This window comes from Dicentrarchus labrax, unplaced genomic scaffold (assembly GCF_905237075.1).
Source record: "Dicentrarchus labrax unplaced genomic scaffold, dlabrax2021, whole genome shotgun sequence".
In the NCBI taxonomy this organism is placed as follows: Eukaryota; Metazoa; Chordata; class Actinopteri; family Moronidae; genus Dicentrarchus; species Dicentrarchus labrax.
In genome coordinates, this window is record NW_026136722.1 from 24,798,566 (window position 1) to 24,820,531 (window position 21,966).

At 38.8% G+C, this 21,966-nt stretch overlaps 1 protein-coding gene across 3 annotated transcripts; it reads left to right on the forward strand.

Annotated features, from left to right (window-relative positions):
• The first annotated feature begins 602 nt into the window (after positions 1–602).
• On the forward strand, positions 603–21,966 carry copz2 (COPI coat complex subunit zeta 2). Of its 3 annotated transcripts, none has more exons than XR_007882095.1 (10): positions 603–731; positions 6,822–6,890; positions 8,187–8,271; positions 9,075–9,166; positions 9,494–9,549; positions 12,392–12,469; positions 12,714–12,765; positions 13,009–13,129; positions 14,522–14,560; positions 20,711–20,828. XR_007882095.1 is itself a non-coding variant. In XM_051389210.1 (10 exons), the coding sequence occupies exons 1-10, from the start codon at positions 714–716 to the stop codon at positions 20,756–20,758; spliced, it is 570 nt and encodes a 189-aa protein (XP_051245170.1). In that variant the 5' UTR covers positions 603–713; the 3' UTR covers positions 20,759–21,966. The 3 variants fall into 3 exon arrangements, 2 of the variants coding, with proteins under 2 accessions (XP_051245170.1, XP_051245171.1); XM_051389210.1 differs by lacking the exon at positions 13,009–13,129 and adding an exon at positions 16,415–16,447 and having other exon boundaries at positions 20,711–21,966; XM_051389211.1 differs by lacking the exon at positions 13,009–13,129 and having other exon boundaries at positions 20,711–21,966.

Sequence of the window (21,966 nt, forward strand, 5' to 3'; positions counted from 1 at the left end):
TTCGTGGCACCAGAAGCCAGGGATCGAACCAACAACCTTCCGATTAGGGGACGACCTGCTCTGCCACAGCCGCTCACATATATAATTTAATCTGTAAAATAATGACTAAGTTAACTTTACTGAAACAGCAGGTCACTGTAGTTTGTATCAAATGTTACTCAGACTGGAGGAATTAGTGTGATTATTGTGGACTATTTTCAGAGGCGGATGAGTACACATTGAGCATTTACGGCAAGTGTGTGTGGGATTGAATGAAAAATAAACTACAGCATCCATTGTAATAAAGGAAGCTGCCACTTAGTGCAACAGTGTGGCTCACTGATGTGTTTTTATTAACTGCTAATAATAATTACCTAGCCTACCATTGATTGTTAATTTTGGTCTTTTTGTGGGAATTGTTGGAAACATGAAGAAAATAAAGACAATCACAGTCTTACCCCTTTAACATCATGAACATACTATCCAAAAATCTCTGAAGGAGCACAAAGACTTTTATTGTGAAAGGGTTAGGAGAGAGCGAGAGGAGGAGGAGGGTCGGGAGCGCGCTCTGCTGTGCTCCCTGTGGTTCTATCCGCTTGGCTGTTGCGGGAGCGGGAGCGCGCCCGGGCGGCTCCGTAAAAAAAAAAAAAAAAAAGCAGCAGTGATCTCGGTGTGACAGCTCAGAGCTGTCCACGTCAACACAGCGAGCAGCGAGCACGGCGGCGGCGGCAGCGATGGACTCCACGTCTCTGGTGAGTCTCTCCGCCGTCTCAGCGCACTCTGGAGCCGGCACGATCAGTTGGTTGGTGGAGGGTCGCTGAGTGCGCGGCAGTTTCTCTACTGTTTCTCTACTGTTTTTATTATCGTGCGGGACATTTGTTGCATTATGGCAGTTCTCGGTGGCGGTGGGCAACGCTGGAGAGGAGGGCGGGGGGGGGGATTGGGGGGGACGCCGGGGACCGGGGAGGGGGTTGGTATTGGTGGTGGGGAGGCTGGCCGCAGATTGTTGATAAATCAGAAACAGACTGTGTTTATTGTGGATTTCATGAATATGACAGTGATCCGGACTGTGACCGTCACGCTGTGTGGACGCGCAGGCCTGATCTGAGGACAGTGTTTCACATGCACACAGCGCGTTTAAAAGCCACAGTTTTTCTCCTTCTCCGCGTGTAAAAATAGTGCAGGTTGTCCGTGCTGGCCACTGTGCGACAACTTATCAGGGTGTTAAGTTAACTCCATTACAATAGACTGGTTGAGCCACAGCTGTTATCCACTTATCCACACAGAGTCCGGTGCAGAGCGCAACAGGACAGTAACCTACCTACTACTGTGCGAGCCAAAGCTTCGGTTCCTGCAGGGATCACTTGTGGAGGCCAGAGAAGAGACACCATCCCGCCTGTATAACCGCACAGTAGAGGAGCACTGTGCGGTTAGGTCAGAGCGGGGCTGTGTGTTTAAATGTCCGCTTGTGTGCGGAGCATATGTGCACAGATCGGTTGACGTGTAGAGCAGAGTAGGTGCCACGTCCACCGTTCTCTCTCTCTCGCTCTCTCTCTCTCTCTCGCTCTCTCCTCGTTTGCCTTGCGCACCGTTCATTCCGCCTCTCCCTCACTCTTTAATCTCTGTCTTTCCTCACAGTTAGTCAAGTTCTCTCTGTCTGCTGGCTGATCAAATGTCTGTCTAATTCTTTATTTTTCACTCTTTCTCAATGCTGCAAAGTAACTAAGTACATTTACTCAAGTACTGTACCTAAACTACACGTATTATCATTGCTTGTGTTGCTTTGTTGTAGGTTAAACTACCAGACAATAAATGAAGCGATGGTGGAAAGTAACCTTACATTAAGTAATTGTTACTATTTACTTTACAAACTAATAGTTTACATTCAAAAACTATGATCAGATTACAAATATGATACATCCTTATGGGTTAAACCACCTAATATAGTTATACTAGCTCCACCTCACCAACAAGTCAAATTATACTTTGACATTAATGCAGCAGTAACAATAATTAAACGATATAAAACTCATATAATGGGCTGGATTTCTGCACACTAATAAGTATTATTACTTGTGATACTTTGAGTAAATTCTTAAGTATTTTTAAGTAACACTTTCTGATGCAGGACTTTTGCTTGTAACAGAGCATTTTCCAATTGTGGTATTGCTACTTTTACTTTTCCACCACTGATATAAAGCAGTTCAAATCAGCTACTTACACGTTAAACCATGACTAATAACAATAATCCAACAATGGAATTCATATTAATTTAAAGCTGCATTGTTACTTTTATAACAAATATTTTTTGTCATATTTGCTGAAACCTCCACTATATCCTGACGGTAGTACATGAGACAGATAATCTGTGAAAAAAAATCTGTTTCCTTTGGCTCATTCTAGCGGTCCTAACGGAATTAGCAAGAATCCACCGGGCCTGAACAAAAACAACCAATCAGAGCCAAGAAAGATAGTTGGTTGTTTAGTCTCATTCCCAGGGCGTCAAATACAGACGCTTTGGGATCCTGGGAATGAGACTCAACAATCAACTTCAAGCCTCCAACCCAAAGCGTCTTATATCTCTCCCTGCTCTGACTGGTTGTTTTTGTTAAGGTTTAAGGACCGCTAGAACGAGCCAGAGGAAGCTGATTTTTTCACAGATTATCTGTCTCATGTACTACTATCAGAGCACATAGAACATTTCATCAAATTTGACATACAGTTATTTTTATAAAAGTTACCTACTGCAGCTTTAACACTGCATCTATAACACTGATTTGCAAGTTGAATACATGAGCTATAAAAGGCACCCTCACTCAGTTATCATTATCCTGTATTTGCCAAGTGGCTCCAGTTCAGAAAAGCTGCACTTGTAGTACATTTTGCTGGGAATACTTATATGCTTTAACCCTAACCCTTCTACAGTAACATTTTGAATGTGCAGGTTTACTTTTAATTTAGTATTTTTACATTGTTGACTTTCTACTTCTACTAAAATAAATTATTTACTTCATTACTCTCCCTCCAATCTCTCCTTCTTCTCTGTGTGTCTGTGTGTCTCTCTACAGGCGTCATTTGCATCAGTATGGGAAATATTCCGTGATAGCCTTTGCTCACTTAAAAATATTAAATTTCAAGAAAAAGTCATGCATTCAAAATGTTATTTAAAGGGACTCTTGGGCAATTTAGTAGTTCATGTCCATACAGTTGATAGACTCTTAAGAGACAGATAACCAATGGTAACAATCCGTGCAGTAGAAGCAGAAATATCCAGACTCCCTAGAGTCAAGCTCAAAACAATAACAAAAAAAAAACATACATTTCCCATAATGCCACTCACTAGGCATATTTTTTTCCTTCCAAATCCTGAATTTGAACTGTAGACATCATAGGGGGTTATTTTTGCAGACTTTGATGTTTTTAGTGTGGATGAGGAATGGTGAGATAATCATCATGCAAACAACAACAGATATCTTTATTTTATGCATATCTCATGAGCAACAGGTGTTCACTCTTAAGGCAACTGTATAATCATGTTCAGACAACAATAAAGTAATCATCTATAGGTGGCAACAACTGGACAACAAACTGATAATTTAATAAACAACAAACACTCCCACTAATTAAAAGGAAAAAAATCATTAATAAAAAACAAGATAGAAATTAATTCATTAAAAGTAATATTAATTAATTTAAAAATACTACCTATCATCATCAATAACACTAAAATAAAAATAGAAGAAAAGCTTGAATATTACTGACAGACACTATCGTAAGTCAAATATGTTCTGCAGTTGGTCGTGATGATTCAGTAAAAGTGAAAAGAATAAGATCGTTTATAATGTTTATTTGAAAGATTGTATCCTCTCATGCATGTATAGGGCTCAGTTTAATGGGCAGTGAATTTAATATCTACTTATTATCTGCTAACGGAAGAATAAAACTCCTGATTCATAAATCAACAACATTACATGCATTGATAGAAAAGAGGGCAGAAGCTAATAATTGTTGCCAAATTCGATTAGATTTGGTTTTGAGATGAGGATTCTACTGTTTCTCGTGTTTAGTAGTAACAATAACGTTGCACTCATTTGCTGATGGGAAAATCAGCAATCTGTGTCTTCCAAGTGATCTGATACAAAGCATTGTATTCATTTGCAGATTTTTCTGAAAATCCATCCTGGAGGACAAATCTGTTGAGTCATAGAATGAATCACCTTTAGTTCTTGTATTTCCCTTTAAAGTAGACTAGAATATTTGTTTTCTTGCAGAGAGTGAGATGAGAAGACCGATACCATTCCCCATCTGTCCCATAAATATAAGGCTATAGCCAGCAGTTGATTAGCTTAGCTTAGCACAAAGACTGGAAACAGCTAGCCTTGCCCTTTCCAAAGGTAACAAAATCCACCTAACAATGTTTCTAAAGCTCTCCAATTAACATGTTCTGTTTTGTTTGCTTAATATGTTCAAAAACTAGTGTAAAAACGTACCCTTTTTGGTTTTACTGCTAGCTGTTTCCCCCAGTTTCCAGTCTACGTGCTAAACTGTGCTAACCGGCTCTTTGCTCCAGCTACATACTTAAAGGTCCAGTCTGTAACATTTAGGAGGATATATTGACAGTCAATGAAATATAATATTCATGTATGTTTTTGTTACCTTAGAATGAGCCATTTTTATCTACAGTCTCCTTCTACGCAGTCCGCAATGTTGAACCGCCATGGTTCTACACTAGCCCAGAACGGACAAACCGACAGGGCCTTTCTTGTTTGTGCGGCCACTGTAGTTTCTCCTATGTGCTCAAAATGCGAGCAGTATTCAGTTGGTGCCGCTAAATCCAACACACTGGTCCTTTAACTCTTGGAAAGAAAAAAATTATATTATCTGTCCAACTATTCTTTTAAGACATTTCTCTTGCTCCATTCCCTCTGGAAGAATAATGCGTCCTCCTGTTTAGTGTCATAAATCCTTTGGTTGTATTCCTTGTTGCACCAAACCCAGTGCCAAAATTAGACTTTTATTAGTTTTAAAGAGATCACAAAGCTTGCTGGAAAGTACGGTTTTCCTCTAGTGTATGGGTTTTTAAAAATAGAATAACTGTTAGGGATCTGGTTCTGTTTAGCAAAACAGATGGAAGCAAAATTAAAAGTCTGAAAGTCTTTTTTTCTTCAGATAATAATTGTTAGAAAAACTGAAAGGTCTCAGCTACTGTCAGCTACTCTGTATCACAGCACCAGCTGAATGCATAGATTGTCCTGTTTGTATATTGTGTCCATGATGTGGTAAAAAATCAAAAAGTAAATGAAAATTGCAGTTTAGACAACTGCCAAGACCAAATTGCAAAAAAGCCTTGATGTTGTTTTTAGCGAACCGTCTCCAGACATCTAAATTGGTCCTCTGGTTTTGTCTGAATCTATGACCTACTTTTAAACATGCACACTAGAGAAAATCATTGTGTTTAAGCCAAACAGCAAACTTTTCCATCTTGTGCATTTAGCTGTCAGTAACTTACATTTGACATTTGCACTTTAACTGAGGCTGAGGCTGTTGTTGGGCATGTGGTCTATTTGACTTAATGATTATCAGTTCTTAATATTAGTTTCAGTGTGCAGAGAACACAAACAGTGGACAATCCATTCTAATTCCCCCAGTTATTATGTGTGTAATGTATTATGTACATTACAGTATGCAATTACATTCATATATTACATTCGCCATTATGCCATTATGCTGTTGATTTACACATTAGCCTTTAAGCTGTTAAGTTTAGTGATTAAGTGCGTTCATCATCATCCATCATGTTATGTAAAGAGCTGCTCCCCTAAGGACAGGGCAGGACTTGGGATCAACAGCCGGTTGCACCAGCTGTTTGGAAATTCAAACCTAGTCTCATGTTTACTGAGAGAGGATTCAAGCGTTACTCAATTTAAACAGGTTGCACCACTAACACTAACTAGTTCTCACTTTAGTTAGACCTACTAACTGCTAGCTGTAACTGGTGCACAACTTTCTGAACCTATGTTGGCACGCCAATTATCGGGAGTGTGCTCACTTGCATGCATGCGTGTCCTTGTGTGTGTGCACAAGAGCAAACAAAACAGGGGCCCACATGTAAAACCTTAGCTCCAGAGTGCTACTTCCAAGTCCAGTCAGTGTGCTTGTTAAGCATAACACTATACTAACTTAGACACACCATGTAGAAAGATAACAAAAAAAATGACTTCAATTATAGCACCCATGGGTCCAAAAGAACACCGTCCCTTCAAGTTAAGCCTATAACAGACCAGTATATTGCCTGAGACACTTGTAGAATGAAAGGAACCACCCTCCATATAAATTGTCCTCCTCCCAACACTGGACACTGGATGTTGTAAGTTCCTGGTCTAAGTTCTGTGATACACTCTGACTGTGAATCTATGCTAGTCAGTGCATAACAGAACTTTGTCCCGGGTCTGAAAACTCTTCACAAGGACAGCTGGATGGATGAGTGAAGTGTGTGCAGGAGGATGGTCAAGATCTTTGGCCATTTCCACACCAGGAGAATGAAACAGAATTAAACGATTAAAGAAACTACAAATGCAGCCTGGGGTCCAGTGTAGAAAGTGGCTGGACTGGGTGTGTGCGAATTTGTGGACCAGAGTGAATGTAAAGTAGGGTGTTGCTGGGGAAGCAGGCTTTATCTGGATAATAAAGGTTGATACTCTACGCTGGCCAGGTGTGGGAGGAATGGCTTTGGCTGTTAGTTGTGGCATTATGAAGCAGACCTCTCCCAGTCCTCGATGTTTCCCTGAGGTGACTCAGAAAAGCTAAAATATTTAAGACGTTCTCTGTGTTTATTGTTGCAGGAACCTTCCCTCTACACAGTGAAAGCTGTTTTCATCCTTGACAATGATGGCAACAGACTTCTGTCAAAGGTAAGGTTAAAGGGCAGTGTTCTTACATTAAGCCCATTAAATACCAATATCTTACTGCACTGCAGACCTTCCAAAGTATACAAAACACAAGTTTAATTTCATTCAATGTAAAGCTTAACATGTAGTTTGCATTTGTTAGTAGTCCTTGAACCCCAAAGTATTCGATATGTGGATTATCTAGCCATACTTAAATGTTTTTTTTCCTATAGGGGATTCAAATTGTAAACCCTCGATGAAAGGTGTTTTTCATAATTCCTCTTTAAGGAATAGTTTGACATTTTGGGAAATTCGTTAATTTGTTTTGTCACAGAGAGTTAGATTAGAGAATTGATTCCATTCTCATGTCCATAGAGTAAATATGAATCCACTACCAGCAGCAAACAGGGAAATCAGCAAGTTTGGCTTTGTCCAAACATACTACAATCTGAGGTGAATGAAAGCCACCCTGTGTTTTGCCAGTTTAATTCTAAATATGTGAAGCAGCAGCTGTAGCAAATTGTGGAAAGAGCACTCTGCAGATTTACCATTGCACTCACGATATAGTGGCATCTAGTGGTGAAGTTGCAGATTGCAACTAACAGAACACTGCTGCTGTCTGTATCCAACGACCTGGGAATGAGAACGGACGCTGAAGTGTGTAGGAGAAACTACAGCAACCACGAGAGCCAATATTGGGTTTGTCTGTTCTGGGCTACATGGTAGACTCAATGGAACTCCAGTTGCGGCTTCTGAAGATAAAAACGTTTTTTAGCTGGAGTTTCCGTAATGCCACCAAACTAAACTCCTGTTTCCAGGATAACTGGAATGCCCGCTTGTGCTTCCGCTCTTCTTTACCTGCTGCCATTTTCTCGTGAGTGCCCCATCAGTACTTAGCATGTGCAACACAGATGTGAAGGAGGGGAGATGATTTTTTACCACTTTCCTGATTGGTGAGCAGTGAGTTGCTAGATTCACTTGCCCAAAGTGACATTTCACTGCCCCGAGCAAGTGATCAATCCTTACTGTCATTACAGAATGTAAATACATTGAACAGCTATTTCTCTTATAACACAGACCATAAATGGTATCAAAAACATGAAAAAAAACCCATAAAATAGTGAGGATTCTAACTTTAATGGACTAAAACATGCAAAACTACTGGTATGGTCCCCTAGTACATTTTGAATATCTGCACCTACATACATCCGTTCTTATATGTTTAGAGGGACTACCCCCAAAGAGAATGAAACCCTTAACCCAGCAGGGTGTGTGCCAAAGTTCATTCAGTGCTTCATGTGCTGTATGTGTCTGTTTCAGTACTATGACCGTGACCTTTACCCCTCCATGAAGGAACAGAAGAACTTTGAGAAGAATGTCTTCAACAAGACACACAAAGCAGACAGTAGGTTCCTCTCTTTCTCTGTTCTCTCTGTTGTGTGTGCTGGATGTGGCCCTCCCTGCGTATTGTACTGAACACTCACACACGTCTCCAATGTCATCTGTTACACATTCTACCGTCTTACAGCCAAACATAGTGATACTAGCCTAAAGCGATTTTTTTACAGTAGCCTTAGTGTGAACCTTTAAAATCAGGAAAATGGTGACTTTTGGGTCTTCTGCTAGCTTTTAAACCAACGCTACAGGTATTTGTCTGTTGAGTGAAACCAGATGGACACTTGCAGTTTCATTTTCAGGGTTAAGTAGGATTTCACACAGCTGTCACCTGAGTCTCTGGCCCTGTTCTCTGTATCACCCACCCAGTATATTCCTCCTTTTGTTCTAAACTCCTCCTGCATTCCTCTCTTTTTTCTTCTCTTTCTTCTCCCATGTCATGCTATATCCCCTCTCCTTCCCTCCCAACTCATCCTCCCTTTGTCCTGCTCTCCCCTTCCTTAAAGCATCCCATCACTCCCTCCGTTTCTCTCACCCTTCCTTGTCTCCTCTCCCCGTCTATCCCCATTCTACAACTTCTACCTTCTTTTTCCATCTTTTTCTCTTTCGTGCTCATTTCTAGCCCATCTTTTCCCCTTCTTTTTCTCTAGCCTCCCTGACTGAATGGAGCTTGTTATAAATCTTTGTATTTTAAATTGTCTGTTGTTCCATTAAATGTACTTTTGGATCCTGCCTAGGTGAAATAAAATTTGAAAAAGAGTTGCTTGTCCTTTTTCTAATCCCTAACCCATCCCTCTCTTCTTCTCTCTGTAGATGAGATAGCGTTCTTGGAGGGGATGACCATTGTCTATAAGAGCAGTATAGATCTCTTCTTCTACGTGGTGGGAAGTGCTCAGGAGAACGAGGTAAATTTAGTTTTCTCTGCAAAAACAATATTTTATACAGACAATGATCAAATAAAATTATTTTAGGTGTCACAGACCTAATTTTCTGCAGCAATCCAAATTTAACAGAAAAAGACCTATTGGCTTTTTGTCGAGGACGAGGCTGTCTTTCGGGTTGGCCTAAGAAAAGACGTCATCCTGCAGAACTCTATAGTTTGCTAACACCTTTGCCATATCAAGTTTTTAGCTTGCTCTTGAACTGAGTAAATGAAGTAATCCACCTTTAAGCTCGAGCTCTGTTATCTCAAAATTGTCCTCCTGTTTCTTATTTTTATTCTCTCTCTGCAGCTGATGCTGATGTCGGTACTGAACTGCCTGTTTGAGTCTCTCAGTCAGATCCTCAGGTACGTTCTCTCATCAAGTCATCAAGCCAAATGTTACATCATAGAAAACATGAATTATTTGATGCATTCAGGATATGGAAAAATTGACAAAAATAAGAGGCCTCTTTCACAGAAATGTTCAATCTGACAGCTTCAGTCATGTTGCTGGAGTGACACTGAAATTTTGCTTTGCAAATCAAAACTACACAACATTGCCAAGAAAATGAATTCCTGCACTTTAGTCTTTTGTTTTTCACACGTAACTAAATTGTTACCTTAATGGCTTTGTCTATAGTAAAGCCATTTGCTTACTATAAGTAAATTTACATACGGCAGGAACATAAAAACACACAGATACATAGCAAAATAACAAAGCTTACGCAGTATAAAGCGAAGCCGCTCCAGAAAAAGCAACGTGAAAAAACATCATCATCATCAAAAAACACAATGCTCTCACAACTGTCCCTCAGTATTACCAAAAGCCCACAGCCTGAGGCAGTAGCCACGTAGCAACATGCCAAAGCAAAATTCAGCATGCTTAACAACACAATAAACACTAAAAACCCATAAAACATGGCAAAACTTACAGCAGCAGGTTTGTGGTCGGGTCACGGTTAGCCAGTACACATACACACACACACATCAAAAATAAACTTTATCCATTCCGCTCTGCTGTCCTCTGATGCTGGGGGCCAATGTAGAGGTTTTTTGACATTGTGTCAGTTAGTTTGGGGATGTCTAAATGTTCAGGAAGTTAAGTCCTGCAGTCTCCAGGCTGCCAAATAAAGTTGTGAAGACAGGGGTGTTTTGACTTCCTGACTTACAGTGTTGTCTATTAAACCATATGATTATAAAACCACAGTTGTAGTAAAACATATTTGAATATTATTTTCATACATAATTATTTCTTACAACATACCACTCAAAACTAAAATACAGCAGGTCTACATGTGTCCTTCCCGCCCCTGAAAATAATGGATTAAGGAGTGCTTTTACTCTTACACCAGGGATTGTCTGCCCAATGAGATTGAGAAAGAGCGTATCAATCAACCAATCGGCCGACCGTCCAGAAGGTGTAAACCCTGCATTTATCACCTACTTTTCTTCATGCACATGCACTGTCATGATATTGAGGCATTCTCATGCATGTAGTCTCAGCATCATCAATGCTAATCTCCACACTGACATTGCCATCCCTCCACCACAGCCTCTCAGGGACATAATGGGTCTCTGTGTTGAATTTGATGTAAAAGTCAACAGCAGTGTGTATTTTTTACCTGAAAGGCGATCCTGATTTAATTAGAAGAATGTTTGACAAACAACTCAGCTGAATGACGACACTATGACACCAAGTTCTCATTTTTAGATTTTACATTTTAGAAAATGCCAAGATGAGTTTGCAAAGCCATCTGTGTGTGTGTTTGTGTGATTGTGTGTGTGTGTGTGTGCGTGTGTGTGTTGCACACCAGGATCCCTCACTGTTGACTGCAACATTATCAGCCAAACAGCGGCTTGATGTGGTTGTTATGGTAACCGATGCAGTAATGCAGAGACAGAGACACTGAGAGATAATATTATTATACAGTATGAAAGATTAAAGGTTATTCTAAGTTGCACAGTTCAATATGTAAATGTCCAGAATGTAGAATTACAGTGTAAAATCCCCAAAAACTGTAAAACTGTTTACTGGTCTCGTCATTTATTTTAAACTAGAATAGTAAATATTCTCCATGCAGGCCTGTTAATAATGTTGTTACACAAATACTGTATCATGGTATTCAAAGTTCCATTTGGTGTTGTTGTGTCCTCCTAATTAGATCTGATAAAGTTGAACAGAAGGATTTGAATGTTTCTAATGGAGGACATGATGAATGAACTTTGATGTTAACGGAACAGTTGGACATTTTGTGAAATTCTCTTTTGATTTTTGAGAGTGAGATGAGTAGTTTGATTCAACTCTCATGTCTTTGTGTTAAGTATGGAGCTGGAGTCAAGAGGCCATTAGCCATGCCTAGCAAGACTGGAAGCAGGGGGAGACCTATGGAGTTAGAACCATGCCAAAACCTCACACACACACACACACACACACACACACACACACACACACACACACACAAAACGTGTTTTACAACGATTCACAAACTAATAGATAACCTTCTCCTTTTCTGAACTTAGTTAGGCTATGCTATGTGCTAGGCTCGTCTCTGTTGGAAAGACAACCACATTTTGAAATTAAAAGCGACATACATATAGGGCCCCACAATTAATCGCAATATTATCAAAATCGCAATATGGAAATGTAAAATATCGAAATCACATAAGTTGCAATTTCTGGATAAAGGTAAAATGTGTGACAAAAAGCATTATAATGAAGTACCTAGCCTTAGTATAACAACAAGTTAGCAAATGTTAGCCAAACGCTGGCTAACTAATCTAAATCAATCTTAAGCTAGCTACATCTGATAGCTAATGTTACCACAGTTAGCTAGTGACAGTTAAATAGTGCCACTGTAGTTCTACCAACCTCCACTAAAACCACAAGGAGTCATTTTTACAGCTGTAAAACAAAACAAAAAAATATGAGTTGTTAATTGCTGTATTTTTTAACTTTGGACGGAGCCAGACTAGCTATTCCCCCTCCTTCCAGTCTTTTTGCTAAGCTAAGCTAGTCGTCACCTGACTCCAGTATGGATCTTTTCATCTAATCCGTCCCAAGAAAGCCAATAACTGGATTTTCCAAAAATGTCAAACTGTTCCTTTCCTTGGGAGAATGATCAAATGTTTGAAAATGAATATGATTATTATTATTATTATTATTATATATTATGGACTGAATGTGGCTAGTTGTTGTGTTTTTCTGCAGGAAGAATGTGGAGCGTCGGTGTTTACTGGACAACATGGAAGGAGTGTTCCTGGTTGTGGATGAAATCATTGATGGAGGGTAAGAGAGAAATAACGTTTACAGCTGATTCGAGGTAAAGAATGTATGTAATGTGCACATTTTTCCATCTATAAAAGCAACTGAAACACAAACCTTGTGTCAATTTACTGTCCATTCAAACTATCTTACACATGAGCTAGCTTAGCTGTTTAGTTTATAAAATGTCAGAAAAGAATCCCATAAATACTCCCAGTCCTGCTTGTGCTGTGCTTGGTCCTGATTGGTTGCTTTATCCTGTTGCCAGGGTGATTCTGGAGAGTGACCCCCAGCAGGTCTTACAGAAGGTCAACTACAGGGTAAGATGACACTAAATGCCCTCTACCAATCATATCAATGTATTTATTGATTTGAATCATTGGGAAAATCTAATGGAAACCAAATGTTATATTGTATAAAACAATCAGAGCAGTTGTTTGGCCTGTTCAGAAAGACAACATTAAGACTCCCACAGCTTTTCTCATCAGCTCCTTGCCTACTCTTACCTGCTTTACCTTTCTTTCTCTCCCTCTCCCTGTCTCTCTCCCTCTGATTGGTGTCAGCTAATGTCAGAGCCAGCCTATGGCTTCGTCCTGTTTGATTACATCACTGGTAACCTAGAGGGACAAACAGACAAGAGCCAGCTGCTGTAGACAGACAGACAGACAGACAGACAGACAGAGGGTGAGAGAGAAATGAAGAGAAAGATAGTGAAGTGGAGAGAGAGCAGGAATGAATGAGAGTGAGAAAGAGACAGTGAAGGGGCGCAGGAGGGATGGGCGAGACAGATGAGGTAAATCCACGGTGAGAGAGCATGCTGACTAACAGAGTGAGAACAGAGCTTTTTCTATATTTAAAGTAGGGCTGTCACAAAACAGATTTTCACTACATGATTATTGTGGCCAAAAGAATTCACAATAATTGCGATATCTATGAAAATGAAAATGCTATATGTAAATTTTCCTTATTTTTTATATATCCTTTTTGGCAATTGAACTGCAGGAGAGAGAGAGTCTGTGAAAAAAACTGCAAAAGTGTAACAACAAGAACAATTACACTGAGTGTGAACCACAAAGAGACAACGGAAAGAAATTAAAATTATTAAAGAGGCACTTTACTTTTACACAATATTATCAAGTGTATATTGTAGTCCCTTCAGACATGTATCAAGATACATGCAGATAGTCTGCTTGGAACAGTAATGCCTATCTGATATGTTTTATCTGCAAAAAAAAAGTATTTATATATATATATATTTTCCACATTAAAAGACATCTACTTCTTCTACCTCATTCGAAATTCCAGAATCTCTGAATATGGAAAAATGTTTTCCTGCTGACACAAGATGTCTCCTACTTCACTGTAAAGTCCATTCTCAGTGAATGAGCACTGGTGGCTTTAAGTTTCTACATCACACTGTACAAGTTGCATACTGGACCAGGATGGACTTCCAAACTATTGGTGATGTAGGGTAGGCCCCGCCCCTTAAAATCAGGGAGCACAGAGAAACTTTCCACTTTCAGCAGATGAATGTGAAAACATCCTTCTGTCAAACTGTGCACAGACAGCATTCTGCACAATGAAGATCAAACAGCACACTGTAGGAATAAGAAGAAAACATATTATTGAGTGGAGGGGGACTTTAAATACCAGAGTTATTGTGAATAACGGTATATTGCAACACCCCTATATTAAAATCTTGATCTGCTGGTGTCACTTGAGGAAAAGTTAGAGGATGAAGCAACATTACTTTTTGTGATCCTCTGAGGACCATATGCAAATGTCAAGGCAACCCTCCAATAGCTGTCGAGTTATTTCAACAACATTGTCGACCTTAGAGCCACACCACGAGCCTGGCTATAAACTCTAATGAGTTGTGATTGGCTGAGCTCTTAACCAACATGCTTTGAATGTCACTGATCCACAGTATGTAATGGTGTTTCTACAGATCGGATGGTGTGTGCAGTGCTTTGCTTTTGTATTGTGTGTGTGTGTGTATCAAGTATTTAGCATACGTTTTGCATCTTTCTCTTGAACACCCATTGATGTCTTTAATAATGTCTTTTTTTCTTACAGGCGGATGAAAACCCATTATCTGAACAAAGCGTGGCCCAGGTAACACACACATACAAGTTAATAATACTGATAGAGTTGTACACACAATAGATTCATGTTACATATACACATATGCTCTAGTGCAGTTATGTACACATGCAGATACACACTAATATGTTAGATGGCAATACTTTATGCACCTTGTGTTTCCCTGCAACAATGCCTGCTGCAATATTTTGTCCTTTAACTTGCTGTCCATGCCAGAAAGGGGAATGTGCTGTGTCTGCAGTTTGCGATCACCTCGCTCAGGCATTTTAGCAAATATTTTACCAATTTTACAAAGTAACACACAATGTTAATGGCTGACATGCAGTGTGACAAACATGAACTGCTGACAATATCAGTGCTCCCTCACAATGCCAGATCAGATCTTTCTTCAGATCGTCTTTTTTTAAGTTTGCCATTTTGGAAAATAAGCTTAATAAGCTTAGATTCTCATGTCTGTACGGTAAACATGAAGCTACAGCCAGCACCTGGTTAGCTTAACAGCTGGAGGTGACAGCTATCCTGGCTCTGTCCAATATTTCTTTCCAAGGTAACAAAATCCACCTTCTTTTGATGGTTAAAACTTGTATTTGTATGGTAAAATATAGATTAAAGGTTAAAAACAACATTACTTATATCTTTTTACAATAATAGTAGACGAGTTCTACCATATTTTTACAGTAAAGTTCTGCACAGCTGCCTTTTTTTTTTTTTTTTTTTTTTTTTACAAAAAAAATGTGCCATTGCTGGTTGTTCCCATAGATTGTAAAAAAGAATAAATAATGTTCCTGGTTATTTGCAAGCCAACGTCCGGAATTTCAAGCCGGGAAAAGGGTATAATTTTGCCATCACAGCCGATCGGAGCTGTAGCAGATAAATACCCAGAACTACTGCAGAGTAATGAATTACGATTGTACCCTACAAGACAAAAGCCAGATGTTAGTGGGTGTTAGTTGTTTTTTTAGTCCAATGTGAAAGGTGCTTTAGACAGTCAGATGTATTTACCTTTGGACAGAGCCAGGCTAGCTGTTTCCAGTCTTTATGTTAAGCTACACTTACTGGCCAAAATGTCGAACTATTCCTTTAATGCTGGCAATGTGGACGGGCAGTAAAGACAGAAGCAGAAATGGAACAGATTTAATTGGGGAAGTGCATAAAAAATTCACATTTAACACAAACGTACACTCCCAGATACATGCAGATGTGGTTACACATACACACAAATACTCAGCCACGCATACAGACACACAGTGCCGGCTGCAAACACTGCATGTTGACCTCATTTCTATACTGTTATTAACATGTAAACCTCGCAACTGCTTCTCTCTGAAAGCATTAGCTTATAGTATAACAGAGCTTAACTCCCACACTCTTCATGGCAGAAGGCTGGTTGTTCTCTGACGGAAGGATTGGTAGCAGTTTGACATCTTTCTGCAGATTCACCAGGCTGCATGCTAACGCTTTAGTTCACCATGCATGCTGAGGTGGCAGCTAGCTTGGCCTCATCTCAAAAGAATGGGACAGCACTAACAGGCTCACCTGTGAATGAACGGATTGATGGATAAATAAATGGATAGCTGGATTAAAGGGCTGTGGGTCACAAAGTACTGGACAGATGTTAAACTGCGGCGCTGATCAGAGAACTCTTTTGCCATAAAGATTTGATCTATTTTGATAGTATTCCATCACTAAAACAGTTTTTTATTGCAGTCATTACTGTTTTTCTGATGTGCTTCCATCTGACTCCCTGCTTGTGTGCAGGAATGAACATGTGCACGGACATGTTTCTGTGCTTGCTTGTAGAGGAGAGTGTTTGTGTGTGTGTACTCATGCTCTAAGCTCTTCTTTCTGTTGCTTCAACCCTGACAGCACATAACAGAGAAACTGGCTCTCACCACTAACGTAAGTCTCTGCTAACGTCACAAAAGCCCTACACTGCACTACAAAGCTTATTCTACTGTAACACTGCATACTGCACGCTGCCATTACAGCCTACTCTTCCATAACACTGAAAAAAAAGTGCACTAGGTCAAAAACGAAATGGTGGTAATGGTTAAAGTAGAGAATCAGTAGCTCTTAAAGGCTAAGGTAAGTAGTCGAGTTACTTCGAACTACTGTCCAGCTTTGTGTTAATCAGAGTCCATGGTGTTAAACATATATTCATTTATTTATTTCGTTTTTTTATATTTATTTAATCATGGATAAACCAACGTGTTTCGAGGGTCTTCATTAGGGTACCTCCACCCACTCGGATGAATGGGTTTATCCATGATTGAATAAAGGATTTTTATATTTATAATCAGAGTGCCTCAAATTGTTTTGAGACTGCCAACCAACACCATGGGCTTATAATAACAACAGGCTGGATAGTCAGTGTTCTTTTATTCAATACTGGACCTGTGGAAGATTTAGAACTTTTGAAAGGTCGGGGAAATTGATTTAGAATTTCATTTTGTACATCTTTATGTAGGCACATGTAACACAAAACGAAATAACGAGGGATTTGTATCCTTATTTGTATTACTTAATTTTCTAATTTTAACAATAGCTTGAAATTTGCCAGTTTGGACATCAGGACCCCGAGGTTGAGAGATGGTTGTGAATCTCTGCTATAGACTAAGACACAGTGTCCCCACAGGGACAATGAACTCTCTTGTATCATATTGTATCATATACCATACTGCTACAGTCTCAGTGCTGTCTATATGCAAGCTTTTTCCTCTGGGCAGGGGGATTTACATATACTTACCTAAAATAGCAAGAGATGTGTATCAGTGTACACCTTCCATATCAAGGCAGCAGCCTCGCATGTTAGTCTTTCATGTAATCTGTGGTGTTTATTGAGGACAAGAGTCTTTTGTTCCCTGACTTTAGTCTTGAAGGCAGTGCCTCTTCCCTAAAATGTCACCGAGCCTTGATAGAAGCACTATCCAAACTTGGGAGAAAAAATTTCCATTCTTTTGTCATTAAATAATACTTAAGATGTATGCAAGGGTATGAAATGAATGAGTATAAACACTAGTAGCTGATCAAGAGTACACAGCTACAAATATGAAACATACAGACTGAGGCACATTATTAAATCTTGTCAACAAGAATAAAAACTAGGGGGTTGTTGATCAGAGCTGGATCCTAAAAGTAAGTAAAAGTAGCAATGCTGCAAAATATACTCCATTACAAGTTAAGTCCTGCACTAAAAATGTCATTTTGCTAAAAGTATGTAAGTATTATCAGCACATCTACTTAAAGTGTCAAAAACAAGTACTCATAATGCAGTAAAATGGCCCCTACGTGTGTTATACTTGGGGCTAACAATTATTGTCATTATTGATTATTCTGCTTATCATTTTCTCTATTAATCAGCTAGCTGTTTGATCCAGAAAAAGTCGGAAAATGGTGAAAAATGTTGACCACTGTTTGCCAATGCTCAAGGTGACACAACCAAAAGATATTCAGTTTACTGTCTTAGAGGAAACTACATAATATTAACATTTGAGAAGATGAAATCAGAGAATTTGGACATTCTGTCTGGAAAAAAAGACTCAAAATGACTAACTGATTATCAAACTAGTTGGCAAATAATGTTTTAGTTGATAAGACGATTAATCCAATAATTGTTGCAGCTCTAGTTATACTGATATATCTAATTGAATTATTATTATTATTATTATTATTATTATATTAATGTGTAAGTGGCATTTAATTGTTGAAGTTGGTGCTAATCCTAATACTGAGTTTTATCAGTGTATCAGTTTTCTGAAATGTAGTGGAGTAGAAGTAGATGGTAGCATGAAATGAAAATACTCAAGGAAAATACAAGTATATGTACTTAGTTACATTCCACCACTGATCAATGCCACCCAGTCACTGTTACCTCACTGAGAATTCAAGAGCAAGGTCCATCCTCACTAAATGCATAGTTCACAGAGGTAAAAACCTATGCTACTGTACAGTACAGTATACAGTAGTATAACAACAATTACATAGAACTGCCTAACACTTTAACATATTAAGTTGTAACAAATGCCTCCATATGTAGAGTATGCACACTGTAGCAAGCAATACGTTACACTACAACACTGTATACACCTGTTATATAGACGAAAGCTGCAGTAGAACACTGTAAGGACCTCATGTGACTGCATTTCCCAGGATCCCACACTGCAGTGAATGTTACCTTAGTTCCATGTGCCCCCTGCTGTTAATATGAGGAACAACAAGTCTAAGATGAGGAGGACACAAACAGTGGAAGCTTGTTCACCAAAAGACGGAGAGGAACAGAGAAAAAACACACATAGTCCCAAAAACTCCACAAGGCTCTCCAGCTACAGGGATAGGGAACTTCGTCAGAGTCTTCATCATGTGGTAGATTTCAGTAACGTTTCCTCACTGACCATTGGCTGTTGTTCCTTTCAAAAGTCTATCCATCTTGTGTTTCACCTGAACCTTGATATCCCTGCTCGCACCAGAACACACTTGTCTTATATTTAACCCAGTTTGAGAACCACTGGGTCCAAAAAAAAATAGATGAAACTTTATTTAGCTCAGATGAAAGAATTCAGCAGTTAAAAGTGGAAAAATAGATTTTAGATTTTAATGAGCATCTTTAATTAATAGTTCCTTTCAACATTTCACAATAATTAATAGTAATTTAATAGAAAGTAATAGTAATAGTAAAAAATAGTCATTAATTACAGCGCATGTAGGCCTGTGTTTTATGGTATGTGATACAAGGAACATTTTCAGGTGAGAAGTATCCCTGTTGTCAGCACTCGAAATGCATGCTTACACACACAAAATCAATCATAGAGAGTGTTGCCAACGTGGCGACTTTAGTGACTTTTAACTATTTTGAACTAGTTTGTTAAGTCCTAACCCTGCCTGTTGTTCTTCTCAACATGGTGGCATGAAACTGAGTAAACAAACACAGGCCTATATTTCATTTTTTTCACTCTCTTGAGCTGAGAATGAAGCAGGTCTTTATTAGTTAACTGTACATAGTATCTTAATGATGATATGTACAGTTCATGAGTTATATAATGTACTGATGTCCCCCTGAGCACACTTGTATTTGTGACAGTTCAATGTGTGTGCAGTACAGACTCCATCCACTGTTCCACACTGACCAACTGTACAGTACATAAGGTCATTATGATGACATGCACAGTTAGTATTGAGTTATTATGAGTTATGTAATGTATTCTAACCTATGGAGGAGGCCCATTCAACCCCACAGTGTAACTCAGCTCCTGTATACAGTACAAACTCTTTTATAGTAACTATGTACTATAGAGCAGTGGTTCCCAACCTTTTTCCTGACGCAACTCCTTTTCTTTCATTGAGTAACTAAGTCACATATTTTATGGATATTTAATTTTACATTCGATTTATATCACTAACAGCACAGAACAACTGATAAACTGTACAATGAACACAATAGCTGCAGGAGGTTTGTGTAAAACAATTAATTTGGATGAATTTTGATTATTTCCTGTGGATATTGTATCAAAGAAAAGTTTTCCTGATGTTTTTAAGAACTCTCTGTGTTATGTCTATTTCGTTTCTACCAATGATACATAATAGACCTTTTTTTGGACAAATTTAGTATTTTCTTCCCCTGATGCTTGGCCATTGTTCTATTAGCCCTTTGGCTGTTTTAACTCTACTCTTCTAATGCAGGACAAAGCTGTTTATCAGAGAGTGCAGGCTCTGTGAATATAGCGTGTGCTCAGGTCTTTGAAGTTTAGATCTTCAAATAAACATCTAAACTTAAAAAACTAAAAAGAATAATTTCATTTAGTTTTCTTCACAAAAATAAACACAATTCTTTCAAGTTTTCTTACACCCCATAAAATCAACAGGACCTTGCATCTGTGAAGCTTTCCCGACCCCCGTGTTGGGAATCCTTACTATAGAACATATGCAGTTTATGAGTTGTATATCGTAGTGCCTGTGCACCAGTGTTTTGATGCCCAGCACTTACATTAAGGGCAACATAAGCACAACAATCAGATGTATTTGTTGAAAATTGTTCTGTAGATTATATTTTGCTGTATTATACTTCATAATTAATGGTGTTTTCTTCATTACATCACGCTACATTTAACTCCATATGTATTTTTCTTCTATTAATACATATTCTGATTCTTTCTCTCTGTTTTCCAGGTTCTACAGTCGGCCAAGGAGCAGATCAAATGGTCCATACTGAAATGACTTGGACCAGACAAATGTAGGATTCTCAAGAGAGAGTCGTTTCTAGGCCCAAAGCTATTTTTTATAGTAACAGACTAAAAGGGAAGGTCACTGCGAGCCTGTTGGCTGCTTTATATAGCAATTAACCAGCCAGTAATAGGATCTAGTTTCTATGTGTGATGGCATTTTGTTACATTGTGTGTGTAATTAATTTATTTGGTTTGAGAGTGAAGTCAGTCGGCACTCATGCAGAGAAATTATCTAACAGACCACATGACACCAGAAAATGACTGCTAAATGGTAGAGCAGAGCTTCTGTAAAAGACTGGGCAGTTATCGGTTACCAGAGGAAAATACTGGAAGTGATTAGCAATCAATGATCTGTTACTTTTATTTTGGTGGAGCTGGATCATCCACTCTCATTCTCTCAAACAAGAATACGACTGTAGGATTTTATTGGTTTTGCTGTTTTGCATTTTATTGATATGAACATTTTTAAAATGACACTGTTTTATACATGAAGATATTTTTTCCCACAATGTTACATATGCTAATCATTTTGGAAAACTCTTGTTTTTCCAGGGTGGGTCCTGTTAACTCTTACTATCAGCGAGTATACTGAACCCAAACATTCACATCAATGTAAGGATCACCTGGAAAATAGACACAGACACAAACACTACAGCAGCAAATATGCAGAAGGTTTTATCACGTGAAGCAGGTCATTTAACAAGGGTGGTGTTACATTCACACACACTCTGACATTATAATTTTTGCACTGATTGTCTCAGTCCAATAAAGTCTGTTGTTCTGACTGTGCTCCTTAGACCAGAGAAATGTGTTTAGCAAAGCTTATTTAAAGAACGCAATGACGCTTTATGACACTAAACAAACATCAGCACTGTGTGTTAGAGGCAGTGTGTTACTTATTTTCCTTCAAATGGAATTCCCTCATGAAGGAAAATGAATATCTGCACATATAATTGATCTTTAGAATCAAAGGGACCTTAAAGAAGATGAAATAGTGCTCATGATTTTGTGGCCAGAGTTCTGAACAATGATGCCTTTTTTCTGAGAGTTAACAGATATTAAATATTTTCTTAGCTGAAAAGAAGAAAAAAGCCAAAGACAAACTAATTATTTTGTTTACATTTGGATGTTGTTGAAACAAACTGCCATTTTCTCTGTACATTTGTGAGACTGATAATAAAACTATATATTTGTCCTGGA